Source organism: Leptodactylus fuscus, chromosome 1 (genome assembly GCF_031893055.1).
Source record: "Leptodactylus fuscus isolate aLepFus1 chromosome 1, aLepFus1.hap2, whole genome shotgun sequence".
In the NCBI taxonomy this organism is placed as follows: Eukaryota; Metazoa; Chordata; class Amphibia; order Anura; family Leptodactylidae; genus Leptodactylus; species Leptodactylus fuscus.
In genome coordinates, this window is record NC_134265.1 from 85,374,929 (window position 1) to 85,389,936 (window position 15,008).

Consider the following 15,008-nt stretch of genomic DNA (forward strand, 5'->3'; position numbering starts at 1 on the left):
CTAGGTAGTCATAATCTAGATCCCATCCCATCCCCCCTATGGTATTCTGTAAATGAACATTTTTTCATCATGCTACATTTAATTAATGCAAATATTAATTGCATAAAAGTACAAAATTGTGTTCCAACCTGCATATCGTATGCTTTTCCCAAACATTGCCGTCCACAGATAAGGAATTGTGTTGATTTCAGTTCCCTGAGCTAACATGTTCAGTGCTGCTATACGGCCTGGAAAAAACAGAAATTGCCGAAGTCAGATTTATAGAGAAATGATTTTGTAAGAATTACACACATGGAAAGGGTACAGATTAAATAACGACAGATGAATGAGAACTTAGCTGCAATGACCCAGCTCCCCCACTACATAGTTTATGTAACTGTGTTCTTCAAGCTCTGTACACTACATTTTTGTATACATTTCTGCTCCTGATATCAGCTGATCATGGGGAATGGGTGTTGGACCCCCACTGATCAGATATTATTGATTTATCCTAAGTATAGGTCATCAATATTGCAATCCTTGGAAACCTCTTTAGGGTCCATTCACACGGAAGAAAATGGTGAGGAATTTGGTGTGGAATTTCAGTGCTGAAAAAAAAGCCTCCCATTGACTTCAATGGGTTCCTTTTTCTGCTAGCAGACCAAATTCCTCACCATTTTCCTCTATGTGAATGGACCCTAAGACTCCTCATAGGAACTCACAATTATTTTCCTGCACAACTGAAGATCCTGAAGGTGCTGGACAGTGTTGTAATGGTAATGGTGGTATTTAAGGAGGATAGGTGGCATGTATGGTGGCAGGAGCTACATCTTCCAATAAAAAGATGGGAGACAAGATAACATTCTTGCCTTAGACCTTCTAAGTCATTGCATTTTTCTGGAAAGAGGGCTGAGCATTGTCTCTCCAAAGGAGCATACTAGGTTATGGTGCTTCTTTGGTGCTGCATAACATACAGTTTTCATACTCCATAATCTGATTCCTTATATACATGTTGAGTGCAAAAGGCTCTCTGTTAATACCGGTCCATATGATGCAGATGCAGGGCCAAACCTGTCGATCTAAAGGCTAGTATTGCAGCTCTGGTCATGAGAACTTGTCATTGGTCATGCCAACAACACGCTCACTATATGGCATCCCAGCAAACTGCTGAGATGCTGGAACAATCACAGGCAGTGTGTGAGGAACAAGTTCAGCAGCAGGACAGCTTGAGAGCTGCCGAAATGCCGGAGCAGACAGATCATTGACAGCAGCAATTTGCTGAATATAGGCAGATCATCAATGCAACAACCTGCAGACGAAGTCACGGGCAGAGGCTAGTAGTCTATAATGCTCAGTTCCATTTTTCCAGTGGTAACTTAGTTTCTTTAGACAACAGATTCTATTGATATCATATAATTCATTCTTATTGTTGCTAATATTCCTTCATCATTATGTACGGTAGCATTCAGTACTGTAGTACAGTAAGCTACAGCATAGCGAAATGTATGCTTTGTTCACTTGTAATCTTCATTAACATTGTAAATATGTTGTATTACTTGTTCTTGTATTGATCCTGTAACAGCCTATATTATAGTCTATAGTTACACTCACTACTCAGATGGTTGTTATTGGAATGTGTGTCAAAGGAAACTTCTCTATTGAACTATTGGGCTGCGTTCCCATAAACATACAGAGACAAGAGTTATTCTATTCCAATTATTACTGTACATGTAATATATTACAATACATTACAGAGCAGAAACCATTACACTAGACTAAATTCTCTACGGGCTTTAAGGTAGCAAAGACTGATGAGATGGGACAGATTATGGGCGTCCATGGCGCAGCAGTTCTTTTGGGACTTGTATCGGTATGGATGTTGGTTGGATTTAATAGCGCGGTGCAGAGTGGGAAGGGGTTTTGTTTAGCTTGATGGATTTTCATAAAACCACTAAGTCCTGTGCGAATATTAAACATGAGATTTATTATGGATTAATCTGAGAGGAGCCTCATTAAATCTGTCTGGAATTCTGCCAGAGGTGTGAATTGATGTGAACAGCAAGTGGAGATGAGAAAGAAGTATAGGTTTACCCATTTTATAAAACTGTATTGATATTCTTGATATTGATCCACTTTATGTAGGTTGTACATCAACCTGTCTTTACCCTGTATGCTCATTTACTCAAGTTAATGGCCATAAATGTACTTTTCATAAAACAAAAGTTTCTATACTCACTTTCTATATTGTTCCTGGATGCCTGAGTAGAAGATCTTAAGGTATTACTTACTGCATAGTTATATTTACCTTGCATATGTGCCATCTGCCAGTGAGGGACATTGACTTTTTTGTTATTTCGGAAAGCTAGTGGGAAAGTTACAACATCTCCTGCAGCAAAGACACCGGGTACATTGGTCTGCATCATCTAGAAGAATGGAATATTGGGTTGTACTGTATAATGTCAGTATGCTATATAACAACATAACAAATTGCATCAATTTATCTTACACACATATATCACAGATTTACATTGCCTACTATGTATAATATCCATCCATATAGTGTCATAACTGAAGGAATAATTACTGTTACTTGAGATCAAATCCATGTATCTAGCGTATACAATTCCCTTATCTAGGTCCAGGAAGACACTTCTTGTTGTATAGAGATAGTTTCTCAGTGAACATCTCTTTATCATCAAAGGCAAGAATCATGTAAATATATATATGTCTGTCTAAGAATTTTCAATAAGTTATCCAGAAAAAAGAATATCGGGTATTTTTTCCATGATCCTGCACAGTGACTCCTCCACTGGTTAACGCATGTTGCAATGCTGAAAAAAATATTAAATATAATATATAGAGATGAGCGAACAGCGTTCGATCGAGTACATGTTCGATCGGATATCAGGCTGTTCGAGATGTTCGATTCGAGTCGAACACCAGGTGGCAAACTTGCTAATAATTCGATTCCCCTCCCACCTTCCCTGGTGCTTTTCTTGCACCAATAACTGTGCAGGGGAGGTGGGACAGGAACTACGACAACAGAGGCATCAAAAAAAAAATCGGAAAAAGTAATTGGCTGGCTAATTCAGGTGACCTCCAATTTATACGAACGGTGGATTTATTATCCGGTTCATATGAGACTGTGAACTATGTGATTGTGAGACAGGGATAGATGTACAGGCAGGGTTAGCTAGGGTTTACCTTTATTTAGGTGGGAATGTTACTCACACAGCTCTTTGGGGCTCTATCTCGTCGGGATCCCTGTCAGCTTGCGATATGTGCGAGCTGACTTTTTCCCATAGGAATGCATTGACCAGCGTTGATTGGCCGAATGCCATACAGAGTACGGCATTCGGCTAATCAACGCTGGTTCTGCCGGAGGCTTGTCTGTGAGGAGGCGGAGTCTAAGATCGGACCAGAATGGAGACAGCTGTAGACCGATCTTAGACTCCACCTCCTCCGGCAGAACCAGCGTTGATTGGCCGAATGCTGTACTCTGTATGGCATTCAGCCAATCAACGCTGGTCAATGCATTCCTATGCCGAGATGTAGCAGTGCTACCATTAATTATTCTGTATAATATACTGGGAAGCTGGAAAAAATTCAGAATGGGATAGATTTGAAGAAAAAGTGCATTTGTGTGACTTTATTACAGGCTTCGTTCTTACGGCGTGCACTGTGCAGCCAAAATGACCTGTCACCTGTATTCTATGTTTCGGTATGATTCTGGGGATACTAAATTTATATGGTTTTATTTACATTTTAAGCCCTTAACAAAGATCCAAAACTGTGGCAATTTTTTTTTTTTCTAAAAGTTGCCATATTCTGACTCCCATAACTTTTTTATACTTCCGCATAGGGCGTCTTTTTTGCAGAGTCAGGTGTGCTTGTTAGTTATACCATTTGGGGAAATTGCTATTGCTTTGATCACTTTTTATTCCAATTTTTATCAGAGGAAAAACTGTGAAAAAATGCTGGTCTGGCAATTTTGACTTTTTCCCGCTACGGTGTTTACCGTACGGGAAAAATATTTCTAGAGATTTGAAGAGCGGGTGTTTTTGGACACAGGGATACCTAATGTGTATGTCTTTCATAGTATCTAACTACTGTTAGGGCCCCTTCACACGGCTGAAACGCGCGCGTTTTTTTACGCGTTTAAAAATGAAAACATCGCGTTTACGCGACATTTTTAATAGACGGCGCGTAAACGCAGCGTTTATGCGGTCAAAAGACGCATAGAAAATGCTGCGTTTACGCGCCGTATATTAAAATGTCACGTAAATGCGACGTTTTCATTTTTACACGCGTAAAAAAACGTGCAAAAAACACGCGCGTTTCAGCCGTGTGAAGGGGCCCTTATATGTGTTCTAGGGAAAGGGGGGTGATATGAATTTTTATTACTTTGTTATTTTTTAATTTTTATTTTTTTTACTTTTTTTTTTAAATTTATGCAATTCTTAGACCCCCCTAGGGGTCTTGAACCCCAGGGGGTCTGATCACTAATGCAGTGCATTACAATTCAAATGCATTGCAACGCTTTGCAAAGAAAAAAAAAAAACTTTTATTGCAGGTTACATAGAGTAGTCTGCAATAGAATCCATTGAATGACAGGCCTAGGAGCGGGCACTGATTCTGCACATTAGCTTCGGGTGTCTGCTGTATAAAACAGAAGACACCTGGCGGCTATGGCGGCCGCTTGGCAACCAAGCGGCCGCCATCTTTAAACACCCGGCATCCACCGTACTAGTACGGTGGATGTCAGGAAGGGGTTAAAAATGGGGTGTGGTTTGGATAGAAAAGAGTGATTTAATCTGCAACAATGCAAAAATTCTGGTGCCATCTAATGGGTGGCATAAACAAAGATTAGATAGTGTCAGATTTATCAACCAACATCAGCCACTGTGATAAATCCTGTGCATTTGTCTAGTCCAAGTTTACAGTGTCTAAATATTATACATGATTAGAAACTCTGCTATATTGTAATAAAGAGAATCTTTCACCACCACAAAATCCATGCAACTTTATCTAACCTCCACCATGCCTGAGCAATAAGTGCTGTTAGTTTTGGTACATCATGCAGGCTCTGTATTGGCAGATGAGAAGTATCAAGCAGGGACAAGCAGAAGGTGGGATTCTGAGCTCTGACACTGTCCACCTCTTATTGGACATCTGAATCACAATCCTTTCCTGCCCATATGACAGTACAGACCCTACATAGCACGTCAGGCTTCTGAACTAACATCAATGTTTGCTCAGGGATGGTGGGGGATACAGAAAATTTTTCCAACTGTGCTGGAATCAGTGGAATGGTACTTAACATTAATAGATGCTAAGAGCTGGAGTTGGTGGAGGTAAGTTAAATCTTTAATTACTCATAAAACATAAGTACTAAAACCTTAAACATTACCTTGTTAACAGGAATGTATCCTTTGGAATCAATAGTAATACCACTCTGTTTAAGAAAACCTGTCGTTGGACTTGCTCCTAAAATAGAATTAGTTTTTCCAGTTAGTCAACTCTTTTGGCTTTAGACAACACAGGAACTTTACAGTTGTAGTACACACACACATTATATAATAAATATATATTTATAATATATGTAATGTATCTGATGTGAAATCAGTCTCCTTCTCCACTTCTTAGGCTGCTCTCCTCCTTCTTATGTTTGCTCTCACTATTTCTGTAAAGAATCCATCTGCCGGCTGGTTTATTCATTAATGCCTCATTCTATGCAGTGGTAGAGCCTTATCTTAAAGATATAACTGTGTCAAAAGGGCTTTCTCACTAATAGAGTAGCAGAGCTTAGCAGCTGCAGCTATTTGTGTGTCTTTTCCAGCAGCTACCAGCTCCCTGTCCCCGTTCCATAGAATTTCATGTTATTCAGTAACTCAGTTTGATACATGGAGATGGAAATACAATTCTTTATTAAGATATATTACATAGTTTCTTATTTTCCTCCATACTATTCATTAATGATTTTTTTTTATACCTGAAGGTATGCTTTAAGGGACCATATAAAGAAGGACTAATTCTCTGTTCATTATTTTGATTTTCACTTCCATGGCAGATTACGGTGGAAGAATTGCAAATACTTGTGCATTCGGGTCAATATTCTACATCAGTAATTCCAGGCCAAAAGCAGAAAAAGAGTTGTCTCATTCAAGTAAAGGGGACAACAATACAATACTCAGAAAAACCATTCTAGTGAGGATTGCATATCATTCTGAGCAAAATAGCTCCCAACAAGTAAGCAATGTCGCGTATACAAGTACTGCAGATCCTTCAAAACATCTTATCAGCAGGGTTTCTAACAGACAGACCCCCCTGATCTAAAATTTATGGCCTATCTTAAGGCTATTACTATTGTAAAAAATAGTTTGAAAAATATAACTAATACAGTTAATGTCTCCATACATTTCCTGAATACTGAGGTTAAGATATCAGGTATGTTGCATTGCATTATTTCCTATTAAATCAATATCTTACCGATTCCGATGACACAAACATCAGCACGTAGAACCTTTCCACTCTTTAGCACCACTTCTTTCAACTGAAAAGAATAATATTCAACCGGTGAAGCCAGATGAAACATAAGGATAATATAACACTGCAAGAAAACTGAAATAATAGCATAGATATGTAGGTGGTTTGTGCTCTCCTCTTTTGTATTTAAGCCCTGATTTGTACATAACCAATATAAAATTAAAGGGGTATTCCCATGGTGCATAGGATAAGTAATACATGTTTGATAAGATGTGGCTCTGACATCTGAGACCCACATCTATCTCGAAAACAAGGACTGTTCATATGCAACTCTCTCCATACACTTGAACAGGACTCTCCCGTAAATGAGTATCAATTTTTGAGATAGAGGTAGGTTGCTGGAGGTAGGATCTACATCTAACAGGCGTTTATGACATAGCTTATTTTTATAGCCATAAATGCTAAGATGAGAATACCCCTTTAATGAATTACAGAAAACGGTTTTAGAAGGTCACTAACTTTCAATAACATTGTATAAATCAATAGTGCAAATGAATCTAGGAAACTTTGGGATACATCTTATCAGAGAAAAATGTCTCTCTCTTTACTTATCAGTGTCTTATTGCTCCCCTGCCACTGCCGAACTGACTTACACTCTGAAATATCTGCTGAATACCATCTTGCTAAAGCAAGAAAGACAAGAGGACACAGAGGGGAACTGTTACAGCTCACAACAGAAGTCTGGGGTAAGGGGAGGAAAGAGCGGGAGCCCAGCGAGAGAAGAAAGACAATGACATAGACATAGACTACGGAAAAAGGTTATGGAGCAGATTGGCCTCTACTTTTTGTGTGTTGCCTATGGGAGACATCATAGCAGCTAGTATACACTCACCAGCCCAGGAAGAACTTACATATACAAACAGAGCACCCAGGGCATGCAAACGTTAAGGTTTAAGTGAGTTCATATGGAATCCATGAGGAAACATTTATGGCATGGCCCATCACAGGCTGTATAAGGCTCTTGTCACATAGCATTTTTACTCAATGACCATTATTCATCGAAACTGTCTAAAAGTAAGACATTGTCATTGTTGTCCCTAGCCATTAATCAGAGCATTTTTTGTATAAATTTATGGGAACTCAACTACATTTTTGAGTGCACAGAGATCATGCAAAGAAAAGTATACTAAAAGTACTGTATACAGTATGTAAACGTCTCTTTGTAATGGGACCCTATGGATTACATATGCTATTGTACAGTGCCATTTATAGGGGCTTTAGGTTCAGCACATGCAGTGGGAATGCAGGAAAGTTTGAAAGCAATGGAAAATAGTCTTAGAAATGTATTCTCCCCTAAAACACACAGAGTGCCAAAGATCCCAAGATTCGGGGTTAGAATATAGGGTCTCCATACTTATTCTACTGCATGGTTTGACTAATATATAGCAACAAAGTATTAACTTTAGCTAACTGCAATAAAAGGAATAAGATTGGAAACCTCAGAAAGAACGCCAGACTCCTTTGCAGACTGCAAAAAGAAATGGAGCATTTGTTTTAAGATTCTCATAAAAGGATAGATAGATAGATAGATAGATAGATAGATAGATAGATAGATAGATAGATAGATAGATAGATAGATAGATAGATAGATAATCTGTTACCTTTCCTTCTTGTTCCCTTAGTTCAGAAACTTCTGTCTGCATGTAAAACTTCACTCTGTTGCTTTCAAACATCTACAAAAAAGATTTGGAATATTTGGAATAATATCATGAAATTTTGCAGAGAATCCAACAAAAGATAACATCACCAAGGACTATTACCCATATTTATGTGGGTTTCCTCAGGGTTTTCCCAGTAAACATGTACTAATAGGGAATTTAGATTGTGAAGACTATCATAGGAAAAAATACCAAGTGCTAGTCATATATATTCATTCTCTTTTATTACTGGCTTTTGGTAATAATCTTTAGCTGGCTTTCAACCACCGTTAATAAAGTTCTGACCCTGGTGACAAGTACTGGTAACTCTATCTGATATATAGCTGTACTTGCAGCTGCCATTTAAGTGCAGGATTCTACATACAGTTTCAAAGTAATGGTTTAGTATATTCATGTAGACACTGAATCTTACCAATCCAGCTCCTAAGCAATATAACAGCAGATAAGTATGGGCATATCTATAGACATATACAAGTTAGGTTCAGGGGCATCTTTCGGAGTAATTTAGGTTAGTGAACAGTTCTAGGTGGCAAACACAGGGGAAAGCAGGGGTTCTGGCAAACTAGGTGACACCCTAGGTGGACAAACAGTTCATTTGCATGCAGATTTCAAGCTGATTTTTTTTTCCAGCAGCAACATTGCACTTTGCCCCAACAGTGATATGTTGTCTGTGTCATTAACATCCCCTACAACAGCAGATAAGTGAGTTAGACGTGATTGTGGTGGTTGGATACTCCCTTTAAAGAGCCATGTAACTTTTTACATTACTTTGTTATTGTTATGCATCATAAATAATGAGGTATTTACAAGAATGATGGTTCTTTTATGGTCAATTTCTATAATAACATATCAAATGTGGTATCAATTCATCTTCCCAGTACTGCATCAGTTACCATTAGAGATGAGCGAGTACTGTTCGGATCAGCCGATCCGAACTGCACGCTCCATAGAAATGAATAGATGCACCTGGTACTTCCGCTTTGACGGCGGCCGGCCGCTTAACCCTCCGCGTGCCGGCTACGTCCATTCATTTCTATGTGAGCGTGCTGTTCGGATCGGCTGATCCGAACAGTACTCACTCATCTATAGTTACCATTATACATTACCATGGATATAGGCTTACAGCTATGTTTAAAGTAGTATTCTCTTCAACATGGCGGGGGGGGGGGGGCGGATTTATAATGACCAGAGCATTGTGTGCCAGTCTTAAGATTGACAGCATTGCCAGATCTGCCAGAATTAAGAGGCTCTGTCTCTTGTGATTGTGATGCTCCACTGCAATAATGGAAGCTTCACCAGTCCGGGCCTGACACAAATTTTAATTTTAACTCTCACCAGTTTTCAGGCATAACTAATAGTAAATCTGAATGTATACCAAAAATGTGTCACTTTTGCATCAGTATATTCCTCTCATTATATGAATGACCCTGCTAAATCATTGCTTCTTATAGCTTATCCTACTTACCAAGATTGGAGCCAATATACCACAACTATGACATGGGTCCTATGACAATATTTCTAAGCTACTGTGGCAAAAAAACTTTTTATGGGTCTTCTTACGGGGAAAAGGAGCAATCTCCTATAGCTATGCTTATAGTCCTGACAGAAAGCATCTTAACTGATGCGCTCCAGGTTAAAATCCATGTCCAATTGCTAGGACTCCAAAGATTCTCAGAAAAGGGGGTCATTTTCCTCCCAGTACCATATATTTTGAATGGAGAGCAGGATAGACCATTGGTCTATTGAAATCCCCCTCTTGCGGTTAGGGGTAAAGGTAGACACAGCACCAACAGTTAAGCCCTCCCCTACCTCACAGTGGATAGGTGATAACTAGTGATAACCAAAATACCCCTTTAAGGTTAATTTTATTCTAGTTGAACAAGTAGAATAGAAGAACTTTGTTTCTTATCGCTCACTGAGATGCCTGACATAAGCGCTCTCTTCTGTCCCTTCCACCGCCTGTAATTTTTTGGCTTCCTGTTTGCTTCTTCTCTCATCCTGACAACATGAGACAGCTCCTGTCACATTCAGCTCTGTCATTAACATAATGATACAAGTGGAGAGGTCACAGCTTACCACTAGATCTCTCCGACAATCTACTAATGGTATGAACATTACACTGATACAAAGTAAACAAGGATAATTTGTCATCTTCGACATCAATTGGCTGATAAATATGTTATAGTGTGCACAGATTAGCAGAATATAACCATCAGTTCATCATCTAGTGACATACACCCTTACATCCTTAAGGGGGCATCCCATAATGCAGGTGAGAATTGTTATGCTTTAGATGTCTATCATAAACTAAAAGCTATTCCTCCCAACCCTCCAAAACAAATGGATATTTGAGTTGGCATGTATTTTCAATGGGATGAGGGCAGTTATTTACCAGATACCTCTGGTGGCTTATCTCCACTAAAAGCAAAAGTATCAAGTAAAAGTCAATATATCCATCCCTTCTTCTCCTCAACATCGAAGGAGGGAGGCAGAATTCAGCTGCCATTCATTTAATGTTCATTGCCACCTTTAAATCACAAAAATGAGGCACATGCTCCGCCCGGCTGAGCACCTGGGTTGAAATGTAACACAGCTTGAGGCTGACGTACAATTCCCCCAGATTTCTGATAGAAAAGATGTGTCTTGTGTCTTCTTGCAGATTTGCAAAGTCACCATGTTCTTGTACAAAACCATATTTTGTGCAAAAAAATACTACAAGTCATACAAGGCATAATAAATCTGGGCCATTGTCCTTGGACCTCCATGGCCCCCCTCAGCGTCTGGGCCTCATAACAACTTCAATGGCTGCTATGGCTAAAGAGACACTGGTGTCCCTGTCATTCAGACCCTTGCAGTGAGCCAACCAGAGTATCCTACTAATATTATAAATGTGAAAGTTTGGTTGTTTGTGTGTTTGTTCCTCAATCACACAAAAACGGCTGAACGGATTTGAATGCAATTTGGCACACAGATAGACTGTAACCTTGATTAAAATATAGGCTACTTTTTATCCCGGTAAATGACATGGCTTCATGACTATTATGAATTTAGGTTCACATACTATATTAAACAGCTCCTAGGAGCAGCCTTATCTCATCCAGGCCTGTGATCTCTCTGTGTAAACACACGCTAACCCTCAGTGTGTAGACATCTTTGCATATTATCTGATCTACTCCAGTGCTGACAAACATGGGCAAACACCTTTGATCCAAATTGGCAGTTTGCCAATTTTTAACATGCCTGGAAAAAGAGAATCTAATTTGTCGCAAACAACGACAGCTATGAAGGTAGCCAGAAGTCACAGAGTTCTTCTCAAGCGCAGCTGAGGGGGATCATCGACGTCAACAACATGCTTATTATATGGCTTCCCAGTGAGGTGCTGAGATGCTGTAAAAATCCCAGGCACAGTGTAAGAACCAAGTTCAGCGCCAAGCCAGCTTGAGAGCTGCCGAAACGCCGAAGCATGCGGATCATCAACGCCAACAACACGCTCATTATATGGCATCCCAGTGAGCTGCTGAGGTGCCAGATCAATTGCAGGCACAGCGCCAGGAACGAGTTCAGTGATAGGCCAGCTTGACAACTGCCAAAACACCGGAGTAGGCGGATCATCATCAACACCACCAACACGCTCATTATATGATGTTCCAGCAAGGTGCTGAGATGCCGGAACAATCCCAGGCACAGTACAAGAAACAAATTCAGCAGCAGGCCAGCTTGAGAGCTGCCGGAGCATGCGGATCATCAATGCCAAGAACACGCTCATTAATATGGTGTCCCAGCGAGCTGCTGAGATGCCGGAACAATCACAGGAACGGTGTGAGGAACAAGTTCAGTAGCAGGACAGCTTAACAGCTGCCAAAATGCCGGAGCAGGCAAACCATCAACGGCAGCAATTTCCTAAATATAGGCGGATCATCGATGCCAACAACCCGCAGAATAAGTCACGGGCAGAGGCTAGTATTAAATAATACTAAAATAATGATCTCCCATATTATTCTATTGTTTCAACTATTAAAGGGCAATTTTAGTTTTACATTACAGGTCGTTTGCTCAGAAAATCCTTTTAGAAACCAAGGGGTGGTTAGGGATGGCACTAGTGATATAGTTGCCTGTGGAAGGGGGTCATAAGTTAGGAATGTAAAAGAAAATCTGGAATAGCTGATAGATAGAACCAGGGGAGTTGGAGGAGTCAATGGACCTTCCCATAGATATGCAATTGAGTAAGCAGCAGGTTCTATATTGTGGACTGTGCATTTTAGGAGTGCATAAAAAATGGAAGTAATGTAATAAATTATTATATACCCAACTGCGAGAACTGATTTTCGATTCACTAAGAAAAGGAACTTTAACACTAGAAACCAAATTTACACATGTTATATGATGTCCATACAACAGTTTATGTAACATGGACATTTCCTTGTAATATGTTCTCTTTCTATATACTATACCAATAAAGATAATAATTTTTGACAGTAACATCTTTAAATAGGTTATAAACCATAGAGTATAATGACCATATTATTAATAAAGATATAAGGCTATGCAAAAAAAAAAAAAAAAAACCCTTGGTGGATAAAAAGAACCACTCTAGTACCACCGTTTAGAACAAAGATCCCTTGGTTTCCATGGTGGTGCCACCAAAAAGGTCTTACAAGAAATCTTATAAGGGCATGTATGGTCTAATAAGTTCCTGTATACCACATGGTGGTGTCTCCTTAATAAGGCCCAGATGTAGGACTGTTATAGATCATAAAAAGAATGGTAAAAAGCCTCATTATTATCCAGTTATTGATCATTTCCAGTCACTCCAATAAAATGAACAGTGGTCATTTTTGTTTTTGGGTATCCTTATTCTTTGATCACACGCTACAGAATTATTACTATAATTATTATTTCTGTACCTTCATGATTGCAAGTCCAACCTTTTCACCTAAAAATTTCTTAAAGGGAATGTTCTCCAGTTCAACCACAGAAACAGAGTGAGCTTTTTCACATAGATAGGCTGCCACTTCCATACCTAGTAGATAAAGTTGCAAATTACATAAAAGTCTACGATTACTTACAAGATTTATTGAACTATTCACCAATAACTAACCAGATTATTAAAAAATAGTCTCACATAATGTGCAAATTACTGGAATGAGAACAATGGTATACTGAAGTACAGATAGAAAAGAGAAGAATCATTTAACCACTTGCTAAATTATATGTTGCTATGACATGTGACAGGGCTCCCAGGGCCCTTGCTGGTCATGTCAGCAGCAATAAAATGTCTTATAGTCTTGTGACAGCCACAGTCAATCATTGGTCTCAATGCTTAAAGACTGGCAGGGGATTATCAGATCATTGATGATGGAGCAGTAGGGACTTAAAGGTGAGTAATGTGTCTTTCTTATTTTATTACCTATTCTGCTTTCAGTTTTGGAACTCCTTATGAAGAGTAAAACAAGTATCTATGTAAAGTATATATACTATACCATTGGAAATCTTACCTAAGAAAGATGCGCCCACAATCACAGCATTCCTGCTACTGGCCAACTTTACCACCCTGTTTGCATCTTCCGGAGTCCGTATTGTGAATACATTATCCAGTTCTTTGCCTTTACAGGTAAGAGTCTTCGGACTGTGGAGAATCAATGTATTACTATCTAAAATGTCTTTGTTTCACAGCTTAAAGGTTATGGGCACCTTTGACATGAAGCAAAAATAAATTTTACATATGCTAGTTCTTACCTTGAGCTAAAAACATTACATTTTTACATTTACTCCTAAACTACACCCTCTGCCATTTTACACACTGGTGTCATTATGACATTAAGTTAGGGGGCGTTCACACTACCATTGATAATGTCCGTTGCTGTCTTCCATCATAGTATAACAGCAAAGGACATTAAACTGTCACAAATTGATTCTGTTACAAAAATAAACAAACATGATAGAAAATAGCTTTGTCATGTTGTTTACATTAGTGTCAATTGGAACGGGAATAGAATCAGTTTGTGACCATTCCTTGCGACAATTTAATGTCCATTGTTATCATCCTATGATGGAAGGGAAGACAGCATAGGACATTATCAACGGTAGTGTGAAGGTAATACAAGACTTGCCGCTTGGTTTCATTTTGTACAAAGCTATAGCACAACTATGAGTACAGTGTAAATGATAAGAGCACTGCAGTTTATTTGCAGAGACAATATCCTTTCAGCCACTCTTGTAGCAGCACCAAGTTATTTTTTAAGCAGTGATAAGTATTCATATTCATGGAATTGCAAAAGAAGGAAATCTTGATATCTAGTCTACTTTATGTGCTATATTGGCTCTATAACTGAAGCTTCTAGGCTCCAATACAGGACTTCTCCTTTACAATACTAATGTAATTTTATTTAATGGCTATTTCAGCACGCCCTGTAGTTATGCCTTTGTCTATAATAAGGGGGGATAGTGGATAATACACTATATAAAGGTTTTCTCTATATTACATTGATGGTGCAAATAGTAATTTAATAAACAATTGTACTCACGTGCTTCCAGTGGCTATAAGCAGCTTGTTGTATTCCATTCTAAATCCATCCTTAAAAACGACCATCTTGTTTTTTGTGTCAACACTGACAACCTGAAATCAATTCTGCACAATGTGAATTTGAGAAGTTTGATGCACAAATTAGTTAACAAGGTGGGGTTTAATAAACTAAGGTGTGGTGTCCATATCATATATCAAATTAACCTTCCTTCTGTCAGAACCAGGGCCCAGCTTCTGATAAGGCACATGCTTATGGGCAGTCCTGCTTTAGGGGCACCAGCAGAAGCAGTCTTGGACTGTCT

At 39.0% G+C, this 15,008-nt stretch overlaps 1 protein-coding gene across 4 annotated transcripts in view; it reads right to left on the reverse strand.

Annotated features, from left to right (window-relative positions):
- The window catches only part of AIFM3 (AIF family member 3), a 90,599-nt gene that overhangs the window by 15,301 nt on the left and 60,290 nt on the right, over positions 1-15,008 (reverse strand). For 2 of the 4 annotated variants that reach the window (XM_075272301.1, XM_075272300.1), the window contains exons 10-18: positions 14,708-14,799; positions 13,679-13,809; positions 13,088-13,203; positions 8,127-8,198; positions 7,964-7,993; positions 6,469-6,532; positions 5,390-5,466; positions 2,285-2,402; positions 129-227 (exon numbers count right to left, since the gene is read on the reverse strand). In XM_075272301.1, the coding sequence (XP_075128402.1) occupies positions 129-227; positions 2,285-2,402; positions 5,390-5,466; positions 6,469-6,532; positions 7,964-7,993; positions 8,127-8,198; positions 13,088-13,203; positions 13,679-13,809; positions 14,708-14,799 (799 nt within the window). The remainder of the gene's footprint in view (positions 1-128; positions 228-2,284; positions 2,403-5,389; positions 5,467-6,468; positions 6,533-7,963; positions 7,994-8,126; positions 8,199-13,087; positions 13,204-13,678; positions 13,810-14,707; positions 14,800-15,008) is intronic. The other 2 variants (XM_075272306.1, XM_075272302.1) reach the window with 1 other exon arrangement.